Source organism: Marmota marmota, unplaced genomic scaffold (genome assembly GCF_001458135.2).
Source record: "Marmota marmota marmota unplaced genomic scaffold, marMar, whole genome shotgun sequence".
In the NCBI taxonomy this organism is placed as follows: domain Eukaryota; kingdom Metazoa; phylum Chordata; class Mammalia; order Rodentia; family Sciuridae; genus Marmota; species Marmota marmota.
Window position 1 is genome coordinate 16,409,779 of NW_026000241.1, and position 25,124 is coordinate 16,434,902.

The following is a 25,124-nucleotide window of genomic DNA, read 5'->3' on the forward strand; positions in this document are numbered from 1 at the left end:
CTGAAATTTATTTGTTTATTTAGCAGACATTAAAGCATGAAGTTGTGGGATGATGGAAGCTTACAATTAATAAAGCACAACAGAGGCATGGGTATATTATATTGCTCTATGAAAGAGGGAATGCGGGGAAATCTTCATAGAAGATTTTAATATTTTAGCTAAATCGGAGAAGGGAGAGTACTTCCTGCCAAGCAGATAGTCTGAGAGGCTTAGCCAAACACAGTTATAGAGTCCAGGCAGAGAGAGAGAGAGAGAGAGAGAGAGAGAGATGGGATGCACCTGGTCCATATGTAACAAGTTCTGGGAAATAACGTGGGGACCTTACTATGAGTAGTCTTATTTCTGTATTTGCCTCTTTTATCTTCTTTTTGTATTGTTTCTTGGAGTTTTTGCTTTAATAGTTTTTTATTAATAGTGGGGAGCAAGGGAGGTATTTTACATGGCTGAGTGACATAAACAGAAGTATGTTAGTATGCATTAGAGGGCAGATTCTGGAGGTAAGAAGATGGGTTTGGAGGCAGTTGGAGTAAGTCCAAGCAAGAGATGTGTTCCTGTTGTATGCTTCCATTTATATGAGATGTGCATAGGCAAATTTAGAAGGTAGATAAATTGGAAAGTAGTTTGGTGGTTGCCAGGAACTGGAAGTAAGGTGTGATAGGAAGTGGCTACTAATAAATAAAGGGTTTTTTTTTGGGGGTGATGACAATATCCTATCACAGTAGTGATTATTGTATGTCCTTATATGATATTATATTAAAAACCACTGAATGTATACTTTTAAATAGTGATTTTTTGAAATTTTTGGTTGTACTGGGGTCTGAACCCAGGGTCTTGCACATGCTAGGCAAGTGCTCTACCACTAAGCTACATCCTAGTCTCCCAACCCTTTTTATTTTCTTCTGAGATAGGATCCTGCTCTTGAACTTGTTGTCCTCCTGCTTACCCTCTTGAACAGCTGGAATTACAAAGAGGTGCTGGTATGCTTGTTTAAATGGCGAATTTGATAACATGCAAAGTATATCCCAATTTAAGAAAAGGCAAGGCTGGAAAAAGAGACAGAAAGAGACTATATAGAATGTATGTAGAGTTCCTGAAAAAAGTATGGTTTGAGAGATATTCAGTGATGGAGAATTGGTATCATTTAGAGACCGAATATTGTCAATATTCAAAATGAAATAGTAGCTGGTTCTGAAATTTCTAGTTTTGTGTGATTGAATTGATGGGGAAAGAAATGCTAGAAAAAGATCATTTTGGAGACATATGTAGTGAACTGTTTGAAATATGTTAAATGTGTAAGCAAGGTAAGCCATTAAAGATAATAATCTAGCTGTGAGGAGAGACTTTGGAACTAGAGAGAGAAACAGATGTATAGAAGTTGACTGAAGAGGCCAAACTTGCTGACATCTTCCAACCCTCCTTTAGAAAGTCATGTTCCTTTTGCTTCGTATCCTCAAATGTGGTATACAAGTTGTTTTTGTTTTTGTTTTGTAAAGCTGAGTTTTATGTTACTTTTCAGGCAGAGGCAAGGCTAGCAGCAAAACGCGCTGCCCGGGCAGAAGCAAGAGATATACGCATGAGAGAACTGGAACGACAACAAAAAGAGGTAATTTGGGGAAATAGAACCATAATTTCATGCTTACCCCCCGCCCCCCCCAAAAATCAATACTTGGCCCGTTTAATTCTGATTCCTTTTGAAACACTGGGAATAGTCTAACTTGCTATATGTGTTTTAATAAGCCATTCTGTGTTAATCAATGAAATGTAATATTTGTTTTAAATAATAAATGATTTTGTTTTTTGTGTATGCATTGTTAGAAGTTCTTATAATAAGTGCTTTACTTATGTTCACTAAAGTAGGTGTGGAGATGACAAAACTATTTAGTATACCCCTAAATGTCCTAGTATTTGGATTAATTGTGATATCTGTATAGTAAAACAGTGACAGATCAGTCTTATAATTTTGAGACATATTTAATAATCATTAAAAATATTCATGTAAAAAAATGAAAAGAAAAAGAAAAACAAGTGAAACTGTGAAACTGGTAGGACCCAATTTTGTGTTACAAAAATTAGTACCCATCTATAGGGTCAACCTTCTAGAAAGAATATTGATTACTGTCAACACTTTGGTTTGACTGTGTTGGGAGTTATGATTGATTTTACATACTTTTTTTTCCTAGCTTACAAATTTTTGATACGCTATTATCATCAGAAAAGCAGGAAAGGCTTATGGAAATTGAACTGACTAAAATGAAATACTTTTTATGCTTTCCTTCTGACATTGACTTGGCCCTAAAAATCCCCATAAAAATATTTTTGATATTGTATTAGTATAAGGGGGAAACACCTGTGGGGAAATATTAAGCACTTTTGTTTTATGTTAGTGGTGGATTTTCTGCTAGTGAGTTAAAAAGAAATTTATGTATTCTATGTTTTATCATAGTTCAAAAACAAAAATAGTTGATGTTGCTAATTTTTTTAACCTCATAAAGTTTCAAATATCAAATAGAAATTTTGACTGAAAATGGAAATGTTACAATGTATTATCTTTTATATTCATAGGATTTTACTAAAATATAAACAGGAGACAGTTATTACATAAAAGTTCAATTTATGATCTTCTAAACTTCAGAGAACCATGCATCTTTCTATTATTGAACATATTTAGCTTCGTAGTTTTGTATAGGTGAATGTGTAATTTTTAGTCACCTATCATGTTCTTTAGGGCAAATATGTATGAATAAGAATTTTTTGGAGAATATAGTGTTTTGGAAACTGTTCAGTTATGAAACTTTTGCATTTGTAGCACTCTCATCATTCCTTTGACAAGAAATGGGGACAGATTCACAAGTGGCTGGTAGGCTAGAATTGCCTGTCCTGCATGTTGTGATAAGTTGCTGACATAATGCAGTTTTGAAGTAAAACATTGACTAATGGTTTGCAAAGTAGAACTGTTTGGCCTGTGTGAACCTAAAGGTCATGAAATATCTGTTCTGGCTGAAGTGGACCAAATGTGTACTTGGAATCCAACCATTTTCTGTTGTGATCAGCAACTTCACTTTCGTTTCATGAGTGCCCCTGAAAAAGAAAGATTGAGAAAATGAATGCTTGTTTTCTTCTTATGGGTTTGTCCTTTTCTTCTTCATATCCTTCCTTTCCCCCATCCTCATTAAGAAAACTGAGTCCCTTGGGTCTCCGTGAAGAGATGACATAAGTCATTCTTCCATGTTCCCTGAAAACGATTCTTTTTAGCTCAGCTCTCTCAGCTCCTTTCCAAGTCCTTTACCACAGCTTCCAGGTTTGTTAGCTCTAAAAGCAATTCGTAAATCAGTAAAAGTTATTGTGAATCACTCCTAAATTTGAATGTTTTTCAAAGTTTATTAGTTTTCTGTCTCTTTTTGTAAGGGTTCTGAACTTGGTATGTGACTGAACTTGGGAGGTAGAATATAAAACCTTAAAATCTCATGCAGACTTTTGGAAGTATGTGTAGACATTGAAAGTACGTATAGTTGTTTTTTTTTTTTTTTTTTTGACAGTGCTGGGGATTGAACTCAGGGGCTTTGAGTGTGTGCTAGGCAAGTACTCTTTTCACTGAATACCCCAAGACCAGAAGTATGTGTATTTTTATGGGAAGTGCTCACAGGTATTTTTATCATAAGAGAAAGTCTATGACTCCTGCAGGGTTAAAAACCATTGTCTGATTGCTGATAAACAAGCAGCTTCCATAAGCAAATTTCTCCTATAGCAGCATTTTAAGGTATAACCAGAATTAAAATATTTATAATGTAATGACCCTTGAACTTAAACCTTTATCATAATTCTCATTGAGATATTGTTTTATAAAAGAAAGAAAAAAGATGCTTGGTAACTTTAAATTGCATGATTCCCTATGGATGTGTTTGTTATTTTGGAGTGGAGTTTGTTCCTGATTGTAACTAAAGCTAGCCTAATTAATTAATTTATTTAATGTGCCTTCTGTGGGTTAGTATTATTGTTGATGCATTAAAAATGCTTCATGTAAATAAAACAAATCACTTAATTGCACATTTTCCCAGGAAAATTAGCTTTATTTGTTGTTTAAATTGTGTATTATCATTCCAAAGTTAAATGGCCAAAGCTTTTAATGTTATAGAGCAAACCAAAAAAAAAATAAATAAATAAAATAAAATAAACAAAAATAGAAAAGCATATATTATTAGAAATCTAATATTTGATTTGTATATTCAAGGACCATGAAAATCTCCCCTAACTTTAATACTTTTTTGTGTGAGACTGATTTGTTGGAACATGAATTAGGGAACAAAAGGACATGGGGCTCAGGGACTCAGCAATGAAGCTAACTTGAGAAACCCCTGTGCATCGATCAGTGTGCTGTATTAGTGCTTTTTACCTAGGTTCCATTTCACATTTTAAGACAGGTAACACTATTTCCATTTTATAGATGAGAAGATAAAGGATTGTTAAAGTAGATAACTTGCTGTATAGTTCTTGGCAGAGTTGGAATTTTCAAGGTAGAAAGTGCCACAGCTGCCAATAGTTTGCAAAGTGACACAACCAGGTGGAGCCTACATTTTCCTGGGCCTCCAGATAATCTTAGTTTAGCCAACTTTCATTGAACCTAATCATTCTGATTTTAAATCTGTTGTCTTTAATCAGTAACATGTTGGTGTATGTCTGGAGGAGTAGATGCAGTTTCTAATGTTTTCCAATTTGAAACTGAAGGAGTGACTCTAGCCTGAACTTAGAAAATTTAATTTGTTGATAGAGAAGATAGTCAAGGGGGCCGTGGTTTTCTTTCTTTTTTTTTTGGGGGGGGGAGGGTACAGGGGATTGAACTCAGGGGCACTCAACTGCTGAGCCACATCCCCAGCCCTATTTTGTATTTTATTTAGAGACAGGGTCTCACTGAGTTGCTTAGCACCTTGCTTTTGCTGAGGCTGGCTTTGAACTTATGATCCTCCTTCCTGAGCCTCCCAAGCCACTGGGATTATAGTTGTGTGCCATCATGGCCTGGTTTGTGGTTTTCTTTTAATGAAACCATTTCATACTCACTTCAAGTGAACTTTTCCAAAACATAGTATGTTTTATTTTTATAAGTTGAATTTAAATTTATTAAAACATTATTTACCAGATCGTTTGGAACAAATATACATCCATCTTTTACAACATCATTCTATTAACTCAGGTTTCTTTAATCATAAGGAGGATTCCTGGAGTAATGACAATGTGTGTTGCTTTCCTTGACTATGCAAGAAAGGGATACTCTGCCTTGTAATTCGTTCCTAAAAACAGGGTTTACTGTAATTTATATTTGGCCAGTGGTGCTGTTAATTCAAGAAAAGCCATTGGCAGTTAAATCCTACTCTAGAAATACCTGGGAGATGAAGCTTTTTGTTCTTCCAGAGAAGGAGGAGTCTTGAGTAAAAACCAGAATACCTTACCACCACCACCACCTGGCTCCTTGTAATTAATGAAGAATTAGCTAGTGTAGGATGGTATCTTTAAGATTCAGTGGTCTGGTGAGCCTGAGGATCTGTATGCCTGTCCCAGGTTTATGACTTTGCAGATACTTACTTAATCTTTCTTTTTGTTTTTTAAATATATTTCTTTTTAGTTGTTGATAGATCTTTATTTTATTTATTTATATGCAGTACTGAGACTCAAACCCAATGTCTCACACACGCCAGGCAAGTGTGCTTCTGCTGAGCCACAGCTCCAGCCCTCTTACTTAATCTTTCTGTGATATAACTTTCCTTCCTGTAAAATGAAGGGATCAGACTAGGTGGTCTCTAAGGACCCTTTGAACTCTTAAAAATAATTATAGAGTTGTTACTAGAGTCTTTTATACAAGGGTTTCCTTCTGTTTGCTACTATGCAAAAGTTTTCAAAGTATGAGGAGTAATTAAAATTTTCCCGCGTGCTTTCTTTGCCTAATATAAGAGAGGTGATACTTGGCAGACTCTTGGTAGATTCTTGGTAGACTCTGGGTAGAACATGTGTTTTGAATGTTTTTGGTATAATAAGTTTCTTTGAGCTTGCCTTACTATTTTACCTGAACATTTATTTTTTAGTTAGGTTTAGAGAAGTTCTTCTGTTCAGTGTGGTAGCCACTAGTCATGTGTAGGTGTTAAATTTCAATTTAAATTGACCAAAAATAAATACAACTTAAAATTTAGTTTCAAGTGCTCAGTAGACACATGTGGCTACTAGCTATCATGTAATGAGAGCACAAATAAAGAACACTTTCATTCTCTCAGAAAGGGCTGTTGGATAGTGCTTATTTAAGGTATAGTTTATGATTATGGGAATAAACTGTATTCTCTCTTCAAATTGCCTGGCCTATATGGGAGTTATGTTTTCTTTTCAGTCTTCTGATGTCTCTTTAAGCAAGGCTTTCAAATGGAGCTAAATGAAAAGCTGTTCATTTTTTTTGTGTGTATGGTGCTGGGATTGGATCTGGGGCCTGGTGCTTGCTTGCTAGGCAAGTATTCTATTGCTGAGCCACACCCCCAGCCCAAAAACTGTTTAAATATAGAGGTATATCTGAACTTCATAAGGTATTTAAATTAATTTAGAATTATAATAATAATTGAAAATAAATATGAATTCAACTGTCTTTGCTGCATCTTTGATGGAATATGCTTTTTTAGATTTTTTTAAACAAATACTCCTATGTGGTTGGTACAGTGAGAAGAAAGGCTAACATAAAGTGAAGCTTGAACATTAAACCTTGAATATTACTCTAATACCCAAAATAACATTGAGAGGTGCATGTAGAATTAATTTCGCTGAGAGGAGCATGTAGAATAAATTTGCCTCCTTGTTGGTTAAACTAACCAAGTTAACCAGACTGGCATTGGTTATTGTTTAAGCTGTATACCCTGCCAGGCTAATGCATATACTCCCAAAACTTTTGTGGTGTAACTGGATAAAGAAAATGAAGAAATATGCTTGGTTCCTGTATGTGACTGTTATATAGCAGAAAATGTGAATCTAAACGATCAGAACACCTGATTGGAAATTGAAACATTGAATCATAATGGTGCTTATCAATACATGTCAGAGCAAATTTGATCAATTTGGCAATGTACATAGCAGATGTCAACCAGGATATTTTTGGAATTATACTCAAAGATCATGACCAAAAAGAGATAATATACTATTATGTTTTGGTTGAATTACTGTTTCTATTTTGAAATGAACAGTCATATATACCCCCATGTATTTGTTCTACTTATGAAATGATCATGCTGGATTGCCATGAGGTGTTGTGGCATTGATTGTTTTTGGAAAAGATATTGTGAATATTGACAGAAGTGAATCTACTTAAGACATTTTGTGTAGACTTTTAGTGTAAATTACTTTAATACTTTGACTTTGAAATTATGAAATATCAGAAATTCCTTTTGGTTTTAGGTGACAATGTTCTTAGGGCTAGCCATTTGATTTCACATGTGTCAGGCTAAAAGTGCTCCATTGCTAATAACAGAATATGGAAAAATTTAGAATTATATATGCTTTAGTCAACTAATGTTAAGCTATAGTCAATCTTTATAAACCACATCAGGTATGACTCTTGAGATAATTTAATCAACTTTAAAATATGTGATGTTTTTCTAAGCATAAGTAGTTTTTTTTTTCTTTTACTTTGTTTTTGTTTTTGTTTTTATTTTTTGGTACTAGGGTTTGAAGCCTCTACCACTGAGCTATATCCCCAGCCCATTTTTATATTTGGGTTAGAGTCTTATTAAGTTCCCAAGGCTGGCTTCAAACTTGTGGTACTTCTATCTTAGCCTCCTTAATCACTGGGACTATAGGTGTGTGCCATCACACCCGGCTAAACATCTATTTTTAATGCTGAGCTCAACATCTGTTTGTTAAGTATAACTGTGTATATTTATCTTGGTGTCTTGAGCTCTTTTGGTCAGATGTAGAAAGTACCTTACATGTGGTTAGTTGTACATACATATGATAAAAATTGCCAACATTATTTCTGCTTTCTAACCAAAGCATGCAATTGCCACAAACTCAGCTTTTAAAGTGAAGTTGTCCAAACCTGCCTGCGCTAAGATGTTGTACTGTTAATTTACTGATTTTTGCTCCATTTTTCTGATAAACACCTGTCTGTTCATTGAATAACCTTCCATGTACTTTCTCCTTTCCCAGGAAGATTCCGAAAGGGCCAGGTATTCTCACCGGTCCAGTCATCACCGTTCTTATCTGGTTTGTAATAACATATAAACTTGTCCCTAATGCTTTTCTTCATTAATTTAATGTAGTCACTCACAAGTTTGTACTGTTTATTTTTATTTTTATCAGGGAGTTGAGGATACATTGTCCTTCCGAAGTCCTGGCAGTCACAGGGTTGGTATTTTAAGTTGTTTACATACCATAGTAGCAAAGCTTTTATATGTAAGCTTGCTTCAGAATCAGTGGTTATATAAACAATCAGATAGTGTTCATATATTCTTTTTCCTTTTTTTTTTTAAAGTGGAAATATTGTCAAAGTTATTTCACTGGAAAAAAAAGATGCTTTCTCTCAAATTATTGCTATAAGTAAATCATTTTTAAAATCTTGAATATTTTCATCTATTAACATATCTATTCTATTTTTCTATACAAGGCCCTTTGATTTCAGAAAATTATCACAAAATAATAAGATTGATTTTATAGAATAATATCTGCTTGGGTATGACTTTTAGATTTCTCCTACTTTCATATTTTCTTCTTTTTTTTTTTTTCCCTGAATCGGGGGGTTGAATCCAGGGGCACTCGACCACTGAGCCATATCCCAGCCCTAATTTATATTTTATTTAGAGACAGGGTCTCAAAGAGTTGCTTAGCCCCTCACTTTTTGCTGAGGCTGGCTTTGAACTCATAATCCTCGTGCCTCAGCCTCCCCAACTTCGAGATTTCAGGCATGTGCCACTGCGCATGGCCTACTTTCATATTTTAAAAAGTGACGGTTTCTTAAATGGGAAGTAGCTTTGAGGCTTGGGTGGCTAATTACAATTTTATTACATGGAAAATTTGAGCTGTTGATTTAAAAAATTCTTTGCTTTTCATATGTATAGGAATTATGCTTTGACATTTTGATTAATAGTTTATAGAATGTTCTGGTGTTTTAGCATAAGTTATTAAAAATCAAAAGAAATGAGAATTTGCTCCTTAAATACTTGCATATTGTGCTTAAACACTCATCTCTCTTTTCTTAGGGAATTATGCTTTATAGTAAATCAATGCTTTTAATTTTTACAGTGATAATGCCATATATAATATATTTTTTTACATATAGATTTTTCATTAGTAAAATGATTTTTTCTCATTACTTTCCCCCAACTCTTAATTTTTCTTCCTATTTTTTTATAATGTGTGATAATGATAAGTGTGTTCTGACATGTTAGTTATTGACATCTTTGTACTCATAAATAGTTTATCATGCTGGTTGTTTTTGTTTATGAATGTAATCTTTTTCTTTTTAGAGTAAGTGCATAGGCTAATTTTTGAATCATGAATATTTTGGTTAGTTACATATTTTTTAGAATTTTAAGAATATTAACAAATCTTCAAGAAAGTCCAAGATAATCAGTGGCTTAAAGTGGTTTTTCAAGGCTGGGTGTGGTGGTGCATGCCTGTAATCCCAGCGGCTTGGGAGGCTAAGGTAGGAGAATCTCAAGTTCGAAGCCAGCCATAGCAACTTAGTGAGGTGCTAAGCAACTCAATTAGGCCCTGTCTCTAAATAAAATACAAAATAGGGCCGGGAATGTGGCTCAGTGGTAGAGTGCCGCTGGGTTCAATCCCTAGTCCAAAAAAAAGTGGATTGTTTTTCAGAAAGAAAATGCTTTCTTAATGCTTTCCTCAGGAGATACTTTTTTTTAAAATACTTTGAAAAGAATCATGTAGTGAGTTAACAAACGCTTCAAAGTTGAATGTCAGGGGCTATGAAAATAATCCCCCCCTTTTTAAAATGTAGGTATTTTTAGTTGTATATGGACACAACACCTTTATTTTCTTTTTGTGTGGTGCTGAGGATCGAACCCGGTGCCTCACGCATGCTAGGCGAGTGCTCTACCGCTGAGCCGCAACCTAAGCCCCCACTCCTTGTTTTTAATGTATAACTTTTTACTTTGTTTTCTATTATGTTCATAGTGTGATTTTTCACATATTTGGTATCAGGCTTTTTCCTTGTAAATTTGTATGACATTAGGGAAACTTGATTATGTTAGTATAACTTAAATGGCAAAATCTACCAAGTTTGACTTAAATAAACAAATAACAAATAAACAAAAAAGAAATCTACCATTAAGCTTCTAGGATGGTATTTACCTAGAGTGTCTGTAGACTAATGAAGTTGATTTTGTGTGTGTGTGTGTGTGTGTAAATTGTATTAGTAAACAAATGTAAGGATAATTTTAACTTACCAGTTTTTGTGGTACTAAGGATTAAACCCTGAAGTGCTTTACCACTGAGTGACACCCACAACCCTTATTATTTTTAATTTTGAGACAGGGTCTTAATGAGTTACTGAGGTTCTTGCTAAATTGTTAAGGCTGGCCTCAAACTTGTGCCTGCCTCAACCTACAGAATTGCTAGGATTATAGGTGTGCCATTGTTCTGGGTCAGTTTTTTCCCCCACCATAATAATTAATGAAAATCTGTTACTACGGGATAAAGTTCTCAATATTTAAAAAAAAAAAATCAATGTGTGAACTTGAAGAGTAATAGAAGTTTTACACCCTAGAGGAGACTATGGTACTCTGTTATCTCTAAGTGTATACATTAAACACACTGGAGATATGTGGACATTCCCAGAAATAAGTCAGAATGCTCACTCATTACATTGTTTAAAAGAAATACAATTGAGTTTTTTCCTGTTTTAACTAGATAATATTGGGAGTTCTAAGTTTTTGTAAGATTGTTTGCTTTTTGGGGGGACAGGGTGCTGGGTGTGGATTGAACATGTTAAACATACATTCTACCACTGAGCTACACCTTTAGTCTCTGGTTATTTGCTTTTTAAAATAGCTATCTGCTAAGCTGAATATGTTAGACAACTTTTGTCCTCTGTGTAAATAAATGTAATAAATGATGGCCAGAATTTTCTTCTGCTTTACCATATAATTTTTTAAAATATTTTTTTTAGTTGTAGATGAACACAATATCTTTATTTATTTATTTTTATGTGGTGCTGAGGATCGAACCCAGTGCTGCACATGTGCGAGGCAAGCACTCTGCCACTGAGCCACAACTCTAGCCCTCTGCCCCTTATTTTTTTAAAAAAACTTTACTTACAAGCTATGTATTAGGAGGTCTAATACTTTTTTGAACCTCATATTTGGTGTGAGAACCTTAATAGGATCTGGATGTGAGGCAGCTGCATTTATGATTTTATCCTTTTGTTCAGTTACCTCGCAGATATTACCCTTTTGAAAGGTGACTTGCCAGAAGCTATTTGAGCTCGAAATGTTGGTGTTAATGTTATATAGATTTAGTATTTTAAAAAAAGCAAAATTAGTTCAAGACTGTGAATGGTAGGGCTAGGGGAGGGAGAATAAATCAAAACCTCAATTTATTATTGAGACAATCTGTATCTATTAGTTATGTGTAATGATGAGATCATTAGCAGTGTGGAATATTAAAGGCTGCCTTAAAATTAATCTTAAAAATGCTTGGTTATGATCAGCTCAGTGGTGCATGCCTGTAATCTCAGCAACTCAGGAGGCTGAGGTAGCTGGATCACAAGTTTGAAGCCAGCTTCTACAACTTAGACCTTGTTTCCAAATTAAAAATTAAAAAGGCTGGAGATACAGTTAAGTGTTCAAGTATCCTTGAGTTCAGTTCCAGTATTGAAGATGGGGTAGAAATGCTTGGTTATTGGTTTGTGTATTGAAATACTAGAGGGCAATAAGGTAGAGATCCAAAATTAGAAAATGATATGATCTTGAATTACACTGGGAGGAATAATTGCCATTTCTCCTGGGTAAAGATTTTTACTTTTAGTTTCTATTTATATGTTAATAGCCTTGATATAATTTCAATGAATTTAGTTTTTAAAATATCCTTATAATTTATTTTTTGTCATTTACTGCTATACTGTCTAATATTACTAAAGAACCCATCAAAGGATATTACTGGGACACTTTGGAGCAGAACCAGTACACTGAAGAGGAGAGACATCATGGTGTGTAATCCAGAAATGTGTGGTGATAGAGTTCTGTACATTCATTGATTTTCAGTGTCCTGGGGTTTGAGTAATAGGTGCATTCTGATAAAAACTGACACTTGCTGAACTTTGTTTCTACAACCTTTTGCTCTACTTTATTTTGTTTCCATGTGAAAATTTTCAGGCAGGTTTCTCTTGAAAGTTGGAGGTTTTTTTTTTTTTTTTTTTTTTCCCTCTTTTAAATAGATTGTAATAGCAAATTTGGAAATGTTTTAGCTAGCACCCTTAATATCCCCAATTTTCCTTCCTTTGATACATCATTTGTTTTTAAGCAACATAAATAGCAACTTTCACTTATTAAGCAAAACTCTTTTCGTTTGCCCAGTTGTTCTGGTGGCAGTTATGATGTATACCCGTACCAGATAGACTGAGCAGTTTTAAAACCAGCCGAACTTTTGCATTATATTTTGGAGAAAGAATTATAACAGATAAATTTTTCAGTTCAGTTTGTTAAAAATCTATTCCTATGCAAAATGCAATTGGTACAACAAAGAGTATAAGAAGATATGTTCTTTCTCTTTGCTGAATTTATCTTATTGATGAGATAGAATCATTTACATGTTAGAGGTGTGACTTGAGTAATATATTTTTTGAGCCATGGATTTTTTTTTAAACTAAAGGTATTTTAGTTATACTAAAGGTATATCTTTTTAACTTAAGACATTTTAATTGAGAAAAAAAAGTAAATGAAACTTCTGTAGAAAAGGAACTTTATTTTCTGAGAAACATCTCTCACCATGAAGTCATATTTTACCATTGTACATCATTTACCAAATGCACACCTGTATGCATTTTAGAAAATTTTGTTACATATGCAACAATAACACTCCTTATTGTTTGCTTTTCTGCAAGAAAAAGAAAAAGCACACACATGTAGAAATTTGCTCAAGTATTTTTTGATATAGCAATAACATTTTTAATAATTTTAAACCAATGGTAAAATTGTTCTCCTAACCTAATACTTTATGAATTGCATTTTTTGATGTTTCTGCCATCTGCGTTGTAAATGACCAATTTATTATGCACGAAGGGCGTGACTTTGTTCTGTTCATACTATTATATTAATGCTATATAAGAAGTAGATTGTATAGTCTGGTCTTCTAATATATTTTAAGCTTTTTAGACTTGCGGCCGTTATAATAAGAAATATTTTTTATATCATGATCTAGTATATAATGCAGATCCCTGGATGTGTGTATATGAATACACAAATATATGAAAAATATTATTGAAACAAAAGTTTCACAAAATAATGTTAACTTTTAATGTGCTCAATGCTTTCTAATATTTTATCTTCTAAAATGGTAGTTGAAACCACTAAATTGATTTCATGACTGGCTTGTAACCTGTAATTAGGAAAACATTACTTTAGATCAGATTTTTGATTAGCATTCTATAAAATCCTAAATGGATGTAAGAGTCATAAAGGTTTTTTTTTTTTTTTTTTTTTAACCAAGCAGTTAGTGTTTAAAATAATTGAAGAACTTGTTCATTGCTGTTATTTATTTTATACATTGACATGCTGGGTAAGATGACTTTAAACATGTAAGCTAGAAGGCTTAAAAAATGTTAGGAAACCACCATTTTGTGTAGTTACTATTTACTTCATTTTCTTGGATTTGAAATTTTGGTATCACACATACTATCTAATTTTTATATTTGTGGTTTTTATTTTTTTTAAACATTTATTTATTTATTTTGTGTAGTGCTGAGGATTGAACCCAGTGTTTTGCGTGTAGTTTGGCAAGCACTCTACCATTAAGTTACTTCCTCAACCCTTACTTTTTTAAAGGACCCTAGATTAATTGTGGATTTTGTGGTTTTTATCATGAATTTTGTATATTTTCTTTGATTTATATTTAATGTCACATTTGTATTGTATTCTGTGCATTCCATATTTTGCTATGACCAAGTTTCTCATATTGTTTAGCATTTTCTTGAGGAAATAAGTTTATCAGGTGTGTGTTTAGAGTAGATCCAAGGGAATGCTCTGCATTTTGTTGCTGCAGTGGTTCTTTTGTAAGCCTGGTCTTGCCTCATTGCCTGTTCATTCCCTGCTTTTGCCATTTTTCAAATAGTGGGAAGTGATAGTAATAGTCATGTAACTAAAAGTATCATTGACTTCAGTATATGTAATCCTTACTTTTGAAGGCTCCCTTAGGTTTTGTGTTATAATATACTGAGATTGAATCATCTCACCATTACTGATTATGAATTTGATATTTGAAAGAAAAATAAATTGTTTCTTTTTGATAGTTTTTAAGAGGTGGGGATTTTAAGATATTTGCTCTATTGCCCAGGCTGGCCTTGAACTCCTGGGCGTAAGCATTCCTTTATTGAGCCTCCTGAATAGCTGGGCCTATAAATGTGATCCACTATGCCCATCTTTGAACATACATTTGTAATTACACATACAGTTCAGCAATAACTTATACTAGGAACGATTAAGGGGAAGAAAATTCTTTAATTCAAATGTAATAGCTTTTGTATTTGATGATTTTTTTTTGTCTTTAAAATAATGCTGGAATTTAACCTGCAAATGTTACTTTTCCCCCACCTTCTTTTTTATATTCTTTACTTTGGAAATACAACCATTCTTTCATCTTTTCCTGAAATCAAGTATGATACTCTCAAGGATAGATCATCAAGACTTTCATCATTAGTATGTAGTGCATGACTTTGTGTTAAGTGTGGAGTTTTGCTTCATAAACACCAATTATTAGTAAGCATAGATTGACTAACTTTCATGGTTTTCTTATGATTTTCTGGGGAAAATGTGTGATTAACAAGCAAAAATTATTGTAATGGTGGCATAATTTATTATGTAAATAGTAATTTTTTTCTTTAGAATTTCTAGTATATATAAAAATGTTTTGATTCCCTATTCAAGATTAAGATTGGTAGTAATATTATTTCTTAAAATAGTGAACCACTCCCTTAATAACACTCATTGTCCTGGAGGACATGTTTCTAACAGTGTTTGATTCACATTCTGCTCCCCAGGCCTGTTTCATGTTATGTGTCACAAGCTAGCGGGCATGAGGTTGGTGAATAGAAAGTATCCAACAGTGATAGATGATATTTTAGGCATTAATGATGTTCAGGCATTTTGGCTTGATTTGGTAATGTCATATTAGTTAAGTAGTTAAGCTATAGATTGTTTTCCTGGGGTTAATATTAGGTAAGCAGGTTGCTCGAGTTTCTAGATTACCTAGACATCTCTTAAAATAGTCACACTAATGTATAGAAGGAAAGGTGCATGTTCAATAATGAAAGAAAGCTGGGTTTATAATTATTGATTCAGGATCTAGCTGTGCATGTCAAATAGTTTTTCTAGAGCAGTCTGTTGTTGACTTTTTTTAATTTTAATTTTTTAATATATATTTTTTAGTTATTGGACACAATATCTTCATTTTATTTTTTATTTGCTATTTATAGTTATATAGTTGTTGGCTGTTGATAGATAAACACACTTTACATACCTATATATTTATATATATTTATTTTATGTGTATATTTATATATGTACATTTATATATGTATATGTATCTCTCTATATATACACACACATATACATTTTTTTTAAGGCACTGGGACTTGAACTCAGGAGTGCTCTACCACTGAACTACATCCCCAGACTTTTTAATTTATTTTATTTTTAGATAGTCTGGCCCAGGCTGACCTTGAAATTGTAATCCCCTGCCTTAGTAGCCTCCTGAGTTGCTGGGATTATGGGCATACACCACTGTGCCTGGCTCCCTGTATTGGATTTCTTTGTCTGCCAGTAGACTTCTTAGTATTCCCCTCTCTACACTTGGCTCTATGCTTCTTGGAGAAGTTATATATTAAAACAGCCTTCATTTCTGAGGATCCTTGTATAATGTGATCATTTAGTAATGCTGCTGCTACTTGGAGCAGTCTGTACCATTTTGGCTTTATTCCTCCTGAGCAGTACATGCTGTAGGACCACTAACTGAGTTAATGAGTATTGTCCTGGGCAGTGAAATGTTACATTGTTTGTTTTTCAATTTGATTTGGTTTATATAAAGGATTGCTTTTGGCTTTAGGAAAGAGGACTATAGAAGGAGTTGGAGTCTTTTGTTATCTATACTTTTATAAAGAAGATGAAGGGACTCAATTGAGATGTGGGGTAAAGGTACCCACCATCATCCTGACTAGCTCTAAGCCCTAATCAAGTTTTTTTATAGCTGACTAGACACTAAGCTGGATGCTGGAAAGTGAGGGTGGATGTAGATGTGTAGAGAGGCCAGGTATCTTAGCCATGCCAAGTGCAATGAATCATTTATTAATGGATGGGAAATGGATTGCATGAATACTACTACTATGTATCTCATATAATTTTAAGACAAATTTTTAAAAATTGTTTAAAAAACTTGACTATGTGATCATTGACATTAACTTAAAATATTTACTTCCAGAATCATTCTTACAGTCACTCTTATGGAACGAAGAAGCGATCTTCTCATTTTCATAAAGACCCACTGGTTAGTTCTGTTGTGTCACATATCATAATTTACTGATTACTTTAAGTAAGAATTATGACTGCTTTGGTGTTTTTGGTTTTGTTTTGGTATGCCCTTAAGGCATAATTGGAACTTGAAAATATGCTGAAAGATGAGTTATCAGAAACTTTTGAAGTGATTTTGTTTTTACTTGTAAGATTTAATATCGGATTAGCATATGCCAACCTTTGGGGCTAGAATTAGGTTAGTAAGGTATCACAAGAAGCTAATGAATGAGGTGTTTTTATTTATGAATTATCTTTTGAAGTATACCTCAAGAATAGTGAGGTTTTTCATCCTTATTTTAGAACTTATAATTGATTTGATTATGGAATTATGGTAGGTTTCATTATGAAAATTTGTTTTGTTTTGAAACTTGGAATGAATTTTCTGGTGGAAACAATAAAGTATGTAATGACAGTTTCCCTAGTTCACAGAAAACTTCTTGACCTGTAATGTAACTAAGCTGCAAACTACCTTTTTTTCCATGCTAGCCACCTTTGCTAAATATCTAGTTTAGTGGGGAATCATCTTCAGAATGCCCACCTGAGACACTAGGAATGCCTTTTTCCTGTTTTGCTGATGTTGTACTGGTAAAAGAAGCACAGTTCCCAAGCTCCCTGCTATTTTAGGGTTACCTTGGGGAGGTGGGTGGCTGGCTTTGTCTAGTGGGAGTGAGAATGTAATGGATGAGAGATTTAAGAGAGGCCTTGGATGGTTGGGTATTGGGAGCTCTGGGGAAAGGTGAGCGATGGCACTTCCTTGGGGGTGTGAGCTGGGAGTGGTGCAGGAAAGCCTGGGCAGGAGGGGTAGGGTTTGGGTAAGAGTAGGGATATCCCTGATTGCAGTGTCAACAGTAGAGAGGGAAGTCGTTTAAGTCAGAGATTGCATATATTTTCTTAACCTTGAGTAAAAAAGATGACTAGAGGAAATTTTATAGATGATTTCTCTTCTCAAGTAACTGTGTTGTATAAAACTATTGTATAGTGTATTAAAAATGAATTTGCCATTGATGTTTTAGGCCAAACCATATTGCACTCTCTTTCTTGTAATTTAATTTGATCAATTTATTTTGACAAATAATGGGATGAGGAAAAGTTTGGAACCAGATAACTCTTTAATCATTTCTGTGGCTTTGCCAAATGGATTATAAAAGTGGTAGTTATTCAGTTGTCCTAGGTTTTCAAGGACATTCTTAAGTATGACATGAGAATAAATCACTTATTTTTATTTCATTTTTTTCGGAGGTAGTTCTTGTTTTTTAAAGTAATAAAAATTAGTAATGGGGCTGGGGATGTGGCTCAAGCAGTAGCGTGCTCGCCTGGCATGCGTGCGGCCCGGGTTCAATCCTCAGCACCACATACAAACAAAGATGTTATGTCCACCGAAAACTAAAAAATAAATATTAAAAAAATTCTCTCTCTCTCTCAAAAAAAATTAGTAATGACTTAGTTTGAAAATAGTTATGTTTTAATACCAATCTCTTTTTTTATATATTTTTTTACATGTTGATGGACCTTTATTTTATTCATTTATTTGTATGCAGTGCTGAGTATTGAACCCAATGCCTACACATGCTGGGCAAATGCTCTACCACTGAGTCGCAACCCCAGCCCTAATACCAATCTCTTTTGAGAGACTTGAAATAATTATTGCTTTGACTTTTTTTAGCATGATCCAATGCTTTAAAGACATTGTTTTGGAGAAGGAAGTTGGCAATGTCAGGTTTTGCCCCTGTGTGTTGTTTGGTCAACAGCATTTAATCTAAGAAAAATGTGTTTCATTTTGCTTTTTTCAGAGTGGCCTCTACTTTGATCAGAGAAACTATAGCAGTCTTAGACATAGCAAACCCACCTCTGCTTACTACACTCGGGTCTGTCTAAAGTTTTTTGGCTTCTTGTGTTTTATCCACTTTTAACTTTCTAATTCCTCATTTGCATTTTGACTAGTTGTAACTAATCTGGGAATGACTGTGTTTGAATCCATTTTTGGTAACTGACTTCATGTAGTCCATGTGAGTGTGCTTTCAAACAGTGGGGATTATTGAATCACCCTGTTTATAAATCAGTTCCATTCCCCCCCCCAAAAAAAAATTTTAAGTGAAAATTTTAAATGTACAAAAAGTTCAAAGAATTATATAGTAAACATCCCATACCTGTCACTTAGATTATAAAATTTATTATATTTCCTTTATCACATAATTATTTATTTCTCCATTCCTGTATCCATCCATTGATTCATCTTATTTTTTGAAGCATTTCAAAATAAGTTGTAGGCATCAATGTGCTTCACAATGGGTGCCCTTTTAGTAAAGTTTGCATGTGAAAGAATAAATTACACGAGATGAGAAGAATGTAATTAGGTTTCCAGTGTTGAATCTTGTTTTTTCCCAATATATTTAACAGATCACACATTTGAAACATGTTAAATATATGACACACAGTACATTGAAAATAATTCAGGGCTGAGGGTCTAGTTCAGTGGTAGAGAGCTTGCTTAGTGTATGCAAGTCAGTACTGGAAAAAGAATAATTTATAAACCTGCATACAAAACTTCATTGGTTTTGGTGAAAAGAACTGAGAACTTGTATCCTCAGATGACATCAGAAAAGAGAGATTTAGTTCCTTTAAAAAAAAATATTGTGCCCTTGTAGTGCATGGATTCATTGTGACTGGTATAATTTATAGCTGATTAAACTAAGGCACTTTGTCCACAGCATGTTTTGAAATATAGGTTCTCTAATGTATTTGAAAAAGAATGTGTGTAGTGATAACTCAAAACTCATTTATCTGCTTCCTTGCAAAACAGCCTAAGCCCATTAGGAGTCTTGTTATGAAATCACTGAAAATATCACAGGAGCTGCTAATGACCGGATGTGGTTACCACTTGCAGTGCTCTCTGTTTCTCAATGGTTCCTTAGATTCCTATCTCATATCCTAACAATAGTGTTTAAAGGACATAGACACATTTATAAAAGACTGGTCCAAGTGTTTTTCTTTCTTATCATTTACAGTGGTGTTCAAGAAGATTTCTAATGACTAAAGTTTTTTTAATTCATGTGTTCCTAAACTACCCTAACCGCTCAGGAATCGCTAATGAATTATGGAGTATAAAATCATAAACTGAAATCTTTTGCTTTCATAATGGTGGGACCAGTTTGTTTTTGTTTTTGTTTATCTATTTTGTCTTTCTTTCTCAACAGTCTTCTTCCCTAGGCAGTGACCCTCTGGCAACATCTAAGAGTCACAGGGTTAGTACTATTGGGGGAGTGTGTTACCTGCAAGTTACCAGTAGCTTTTCTTTAGGTTTAATAATGCACTTTTTTCATAGGCCTCCCCTACTGCAAATTCTGGTCTGCTGAGAAGTGCCAGCCTGGTTGGTATTTTCTTATTCCAGTGTGTGCAGTGCTGGTGGGGCAGCTGGCATGGGCTAACTCTGTGGCTTGATAGCCTTCCTCCAAAATAGTCAAGAACACATGGCTTTAATGACATGTGTACTGCATAATGTGCTGCCTGTGTTTAAAGTACAAAACTGTAGGGCATTAAAAATAAGCATATTCCCTTCTCAGAGGTAGGTACTGCTGATAGTTGGTAGTCTTTTTTAGAATCCATTTTCTACTGAGAAGATAGATTTGCATGGGTTCCATGTACTCACAGTGTGAAATGGCTGCCTATGCAAGGGATGTCATATTTTAGTTTGAACAGCTACAACCTTTGCCATATTAATCTAGGATCTGATAAAGCAAGCTGGCTAGAAAAACAAAAGCAGTAGCTCTCTGTAATATGTGAATTGTTGGTTGGTGGCTTTTAAGCTGTGGTTTGTTGTGTCATGGCCTATGCTAGTGGACTGGGAAAACTTTATTGTGATAGTGGGCAAAATGTTCTCTGTACTTCATTTCCCTTTTCTGCTCTATTTCCTCTTTAGAGAGAATAAATAACTAAATATTGGTTCTTCTAGTTTTATTACATGATGATGAAAGAAAATGCTAAAGTCAGTGTTTTTTTTTTTTTTTTAATGAAGTACAAATTTAAAGTTATGATGAGATTGTTGTGTGTATATCAATGAATGTTTTGGTAGCCTTTAGTCTTTACTTGGGAAAGTTATACCCTTATGTCATTTTTAAAAACTTTTTTGGGAACTGAGTACTCAAAAAAAAAAAAAAGTTAAGACATTTTCAAAATAACTTTGATGTACAATAGATAAATGGTATTTCTTTTGTTCTTTAGGCATCATTCTACGATGGTGGATTATATAACCCTTATAGTTCTCGAACTGTAAGTCTAAATGGGGAAGTCGTGAAGAGCAGGGAGATGTAGGAGGGTACTATTGACTTACAAAGAAAAAGTCACTCAATCTGACCTGTAATTACTTAACAAGCTGTGATCACTCAGTTAGCCAGTCGTGACTCTCACCCACGCTGTGAGAAGGTGCCTGCTAGCAGTCATGACTTGAAATATGAGGGAAATAAGTAGGGAAACCTCTTTTCTTGCTCATTAATTCTTCCTGAAGTTCTGAGCAGCACTTCTCAGGGCATCCCCTTTCTCTCCTCTCTCTCTTTCTATGGGCTGTTTGTTTCAGACCGGAGAGTAATAGTTACCTTTTGCCTTGGGGATCATGGTCAAGTTAGGTCTAGGGCCATTAATGTATTCTCAGCAGAAATAGGACCTGATCATTATTATAAAATCTTTCTTCTTGGAAACTTTATAGCCATCTGAATACAGTTCTTACTCATCAAGAACAAGTTCAGCCCGAAGCAGTCCTGTGGTGAGCTGTCTAGTTTCTTTGCATGTTTTATAGAAACTTTTGGTTGTTTCGTTAACCTGCATTCACAGTTTAGAATATTAAGAATGTGGTGTGTTTCACTGCTTTGAGCATGGATTATGATGCTCCCTCACTGCACAAAATGAAGCACTAATTTCTCCTTAGCACATAATTTCTCAAGTGAATCTTGAATCATGGTCATTAAGAAAATTTTAAGATTGTGTATTTCTCATTTCTGTGAAACTTCTTATCTTCTAAGTGGGGATAATTCAGTGTTTGGTTGGTTACCATTTGTTTTTCATTTCTGTCTGAACTTCTGTCTTGTGCCATTTCACTTGCTCACCAGCACTTTTGTAAGTAGAGGGGAAGGAAAAGAAATAAAACAAGCCTATATATATATAATTTTTCATATATTTATGGAAAATAAAACTGGAATAAATCTAGTTACCTAGTCTTTGTGGAATATCAGACTTTACAAAAATAATATCAGTTAAGGAAAGTCTGAAGTAAAATTCCCCAGGTCCTTTCCTCCCCATTTCCAATACCCAAAAGGAGCCTCTGTTTTTATAATACCTTTCAGGGTATTTTCTGCACATATGAGTGCTTTTTATTTTGAACACAAATAGATTCCTATATACCACATACTGCTCCTTGACGTTTTCTCTAAAGTATCTTTGTATATCAGAACATAGAGATTTATTTCACTCTTTTTTTGACATTACATTTTTTTTAACAAGTAAGCCATGTCCCTTACTTGTTTCACTTAATGCCTCTTAGAGATAGTTTCATATTAGCATATTATTTTTAATGGCAGTTTTATTCCATTAATGCATAGGTATACATTTTAAAAATCATTCCCTATTCATAGGCAATTAAGGTTGTCAGATTTTTGCTCCTATAACAGTTTTATAATGAACTATATATATACTTATCTATGTGTATTATTGTGGACTTCTGTGTTCACTATATATAGTACATGTAAATAAATGTGCTATGTACACTTTATATAATACATGTAAATAAATGTGCTATCTATAAATATACATTTATCCATTTATATTATTAAGTACTTCTATGAATGGATCTTCAAGGTAATCTGCACATCATGAAATAATAGGATTAAAGAGTATATGCTTTTAATTATGATGCATATTACCATATCGTCAATAAAAGGCTGTATTCATTCACATTCCCAAAGGTAAATGATGACTTTAGAATCTACCTTATTATTCTCAATAATGTCAAAACTGGGGAAATTATTTAATCAGTTTATTATCAAAGATTTACTTTGTGGAATGGAATAGATGAGCTCTGTGGGTTTTCTTTTAAAATTATCTTTGGTTCATTTCTGCCGTGTCCAAGTGGCAGTTCTCAAAAATGCCATTCCTATATTTATAAAAAATTATACATAGATGTTTAAGGATATAAAGACTTTTCACATAAGGAGGAAGTTTATTTTTAACCCATTTAGTAATAAAATTCTGCTTGTCAATTTTTGGGCCTGGTAACATTTTTTTAATGTTCCAGGACTGGTGGCACCTTGCAAATAGAACTTGATAATGTAGTTTCAGTCACAAGTGTAGGACCTTGCCCTTGTGAGCTGGCTATATCCTATTTCATTTGCAACTTGGATTCAGAGTTACTTTGTGATGCCAGAAAGGTTTCCTAGTGATGTCAGAATGGGGAAGCAGGAAGAAGATTGCCCCATCCATGTAGGGTAATACTGGATATATCTCTACAAATTACATAGGGATGAATAAAAGGAAAAACGATTCATCACTTCAGTGTCCTTGCTGGTAGGAAATTCTGTCTTTGATACATATTATTGAATGTTGAAATTTTTTTCCCCCTTTCTCAAACTAAAACATTGAATATAATTATTGGCTCTGTGATAGGATCTCAAAGGATCTGGAGGTTTAAAAAGCATGAAATCCCTAGCTAGTTTTGGCTTTTACTCATGTCTTCCACTTTGTTTAATTTCAGTATAAAATTCTGCTTTATTTTTTATGCTTTTTGGAAATAGCTTTTGATTTTTAATGATAGTTCATTACGCTTTGCAATAGCTTTTCTATTTAATGACACACAACAGATTGTGCCAATTATATGGAGTGTTTGTATGCTTCTCAAACCTTCCCTATCATGCTTACAATCAGGTAAGACCTGTAGTGAAACTCAATCTTTTTCATTATCTGCATTTAATATCTATAGTTGGTCAACGATGACACCGCAAGCATTGTATCTTCTCTATCTTCTGATCGTGCCAGTCATGGGCGAAGGGAGAGTGTGGTGAGCATGGTTTGCATGCAAACAAATATGATGAATTTTAAAATGACAACAGTGTGTGATCACATGAAATCTATTGGTAAAATTTGCATTTGACAGAAAGAACATTTTCCTTAAATTTAGTTTGTATGAATAATTTGCCAAATAATGTGTGCTCTTAAGACTATGAATAGACCTTTTTAAAGTTACCAGTACCACAAATTTTAAAAATTCTTGTCTGACACATTCAACTAATTATTAATTGTAGAGGCAACAGATATCTGTTTTAGAATACAAATGATATAGTTGAAGTTATTTTATGAAGCAGGAAAATTTATAGAATTAATGACATTTTTGTGATATTTAAGGAACTGATTTGGAAATTACATTGTTGAGGATGTGTGTTAGCTTGGAGCTAGAATAAAGAGCCCTAGGAAGCTATGATTTCTTTAGAAAAAAACCAAGGACATTTAATGCAAGTACGTTATGTGAAAGATTATAAATCCAAAGTTTTCATAAAGAAAGGGAACACCAAATGTTTTTGAGACTTGTTGCCAAAATTTGATTTACCTAATTAAAGTAGTTGTGATACCTTAGCCAACTAATTAATGCTCATGCATACAGCTAAAGGAGAAAGAAGAAACCGAAACATCTGAAAGCACCTCAGAAGGCAATGGAGTGGAAAAGGCAGGGGCTTTGATGTAATGATGCTTGGTCTCATATGCACTTCGCTACTTAATAGTTGTGCCGATAGCAGTTTTTAAATATTTACAATGGAGATGTTAATGGCTATCTTTGTAGTCAGGCTTAATATGGATTAAATGAATGACAAGGTGGAAAATACCTATCAAGATTCTGAAATAGTAGGTGCCGATAATTACTACATGTGAGTCCAAGTATGCTATTGTTTTGAATAAAAATAGCATTGCTTAATTGTATTAATCCTTAGCAAAACTTTATACCGTTAAGCCTGTTTTGTCTCTGTGATTGGGCTTCTGAATTCCTTTAAGGAGAATAGTTTTAAAGCAAGGTCAATGGTCAGCTGAGGTAAGAAATAGCTGATCAAGGTTAAAAATTATTAATTCAGTGTTAATGGAGTATCTTTTGAATTTGAGGCAGTGTGTTAAGTGCTACAAATAATGTTGTCAGCCACTGACATGATTGGAGTTTATGTGCTAGTGAAAAAAATTAGGAAATAAGCTTTTAAGAAAGGAACAAAAAGAAAAGAAATTATAGTGACTATAAAGAGAAAAAGCAGGCAATATGATAGGGAACATACAAGTGTAGGTTTGTATGTGAGTAGTCCTTTGGATGGAGTGGTAAGAGAAAGCTCTCGAGGAAGTGACTTTTGAGCT

At 33.9% G+C, this 25,124-nt stretch overlaps 1 protein-coding gene across 36 annotated transcripts in view; it reads left to right on the forward strand.

Moving 5' to 3' along the window:
- The first annotated feature begins 1,474 nt into the window (after nt 1-1,474).
- The window catches only part of Lrrfip2 (LRR binding FLII interacting protein 2), a 62,320-nt gene continuing 38,670 nt past the window's right edge, over nt 1,475-25,124 (forward strand). For 5 of the 36 annotated variants that reach the window (XM_048795016.1, XM_048795021.1, XM_048795019.1 and 2 more), the window contains exons 1-13: nt 1,475-1,603; nt 2,807-2,857; nt 8,167-8,223; nt 8,320-8,364; nt 12,113-12,181; nt 14,844-14,885; nt 16,663-16,728; nt 18,545-18,619; nt 19,949-19,996; nt 20,077-20,121; nt 20,973-21,020; nt 21,454-21,510; nt 23,716-23,793. In XM_048795016.1, the coding sequence (XP_048650973.1) occupies nt 1,574-1,603; nt 2,807-2,857; nt 8,167-8,223; nt 8,320-8,364; nt 12,113-12,181; nt 14,844-14,885; nt 16,663-16,728; nt 18,545-18,619; nt 19,949-19,996; nt 20,077-20,121; nt 20,973-21,020; nt 21,454-21,510; nt 23,716-23,793 (711 nt within the window). In that variant the 5' untranslated portion in view covers nt 1,475-1,573. The remainder of the gene's footprint in view (nt 1,604-2,806; nt 2,858-8,166; nt 8,224-8,319; nt 8,365-12,112; nt 12,182-14,843; nt 14,886-16,662; nt 16,729-18,544; nt 18,620-19,948; nt 19,997-20,076; nt 20,122-20,972; nt 21,021-21,453; nt 21,511-23,715; nt 23,794-25,124) is intronic. The other 31 variants (XM_048795018.1, XM_048795031.1, XM_048795034.1 and 28 more) reach the window with 29 other exon arrangements.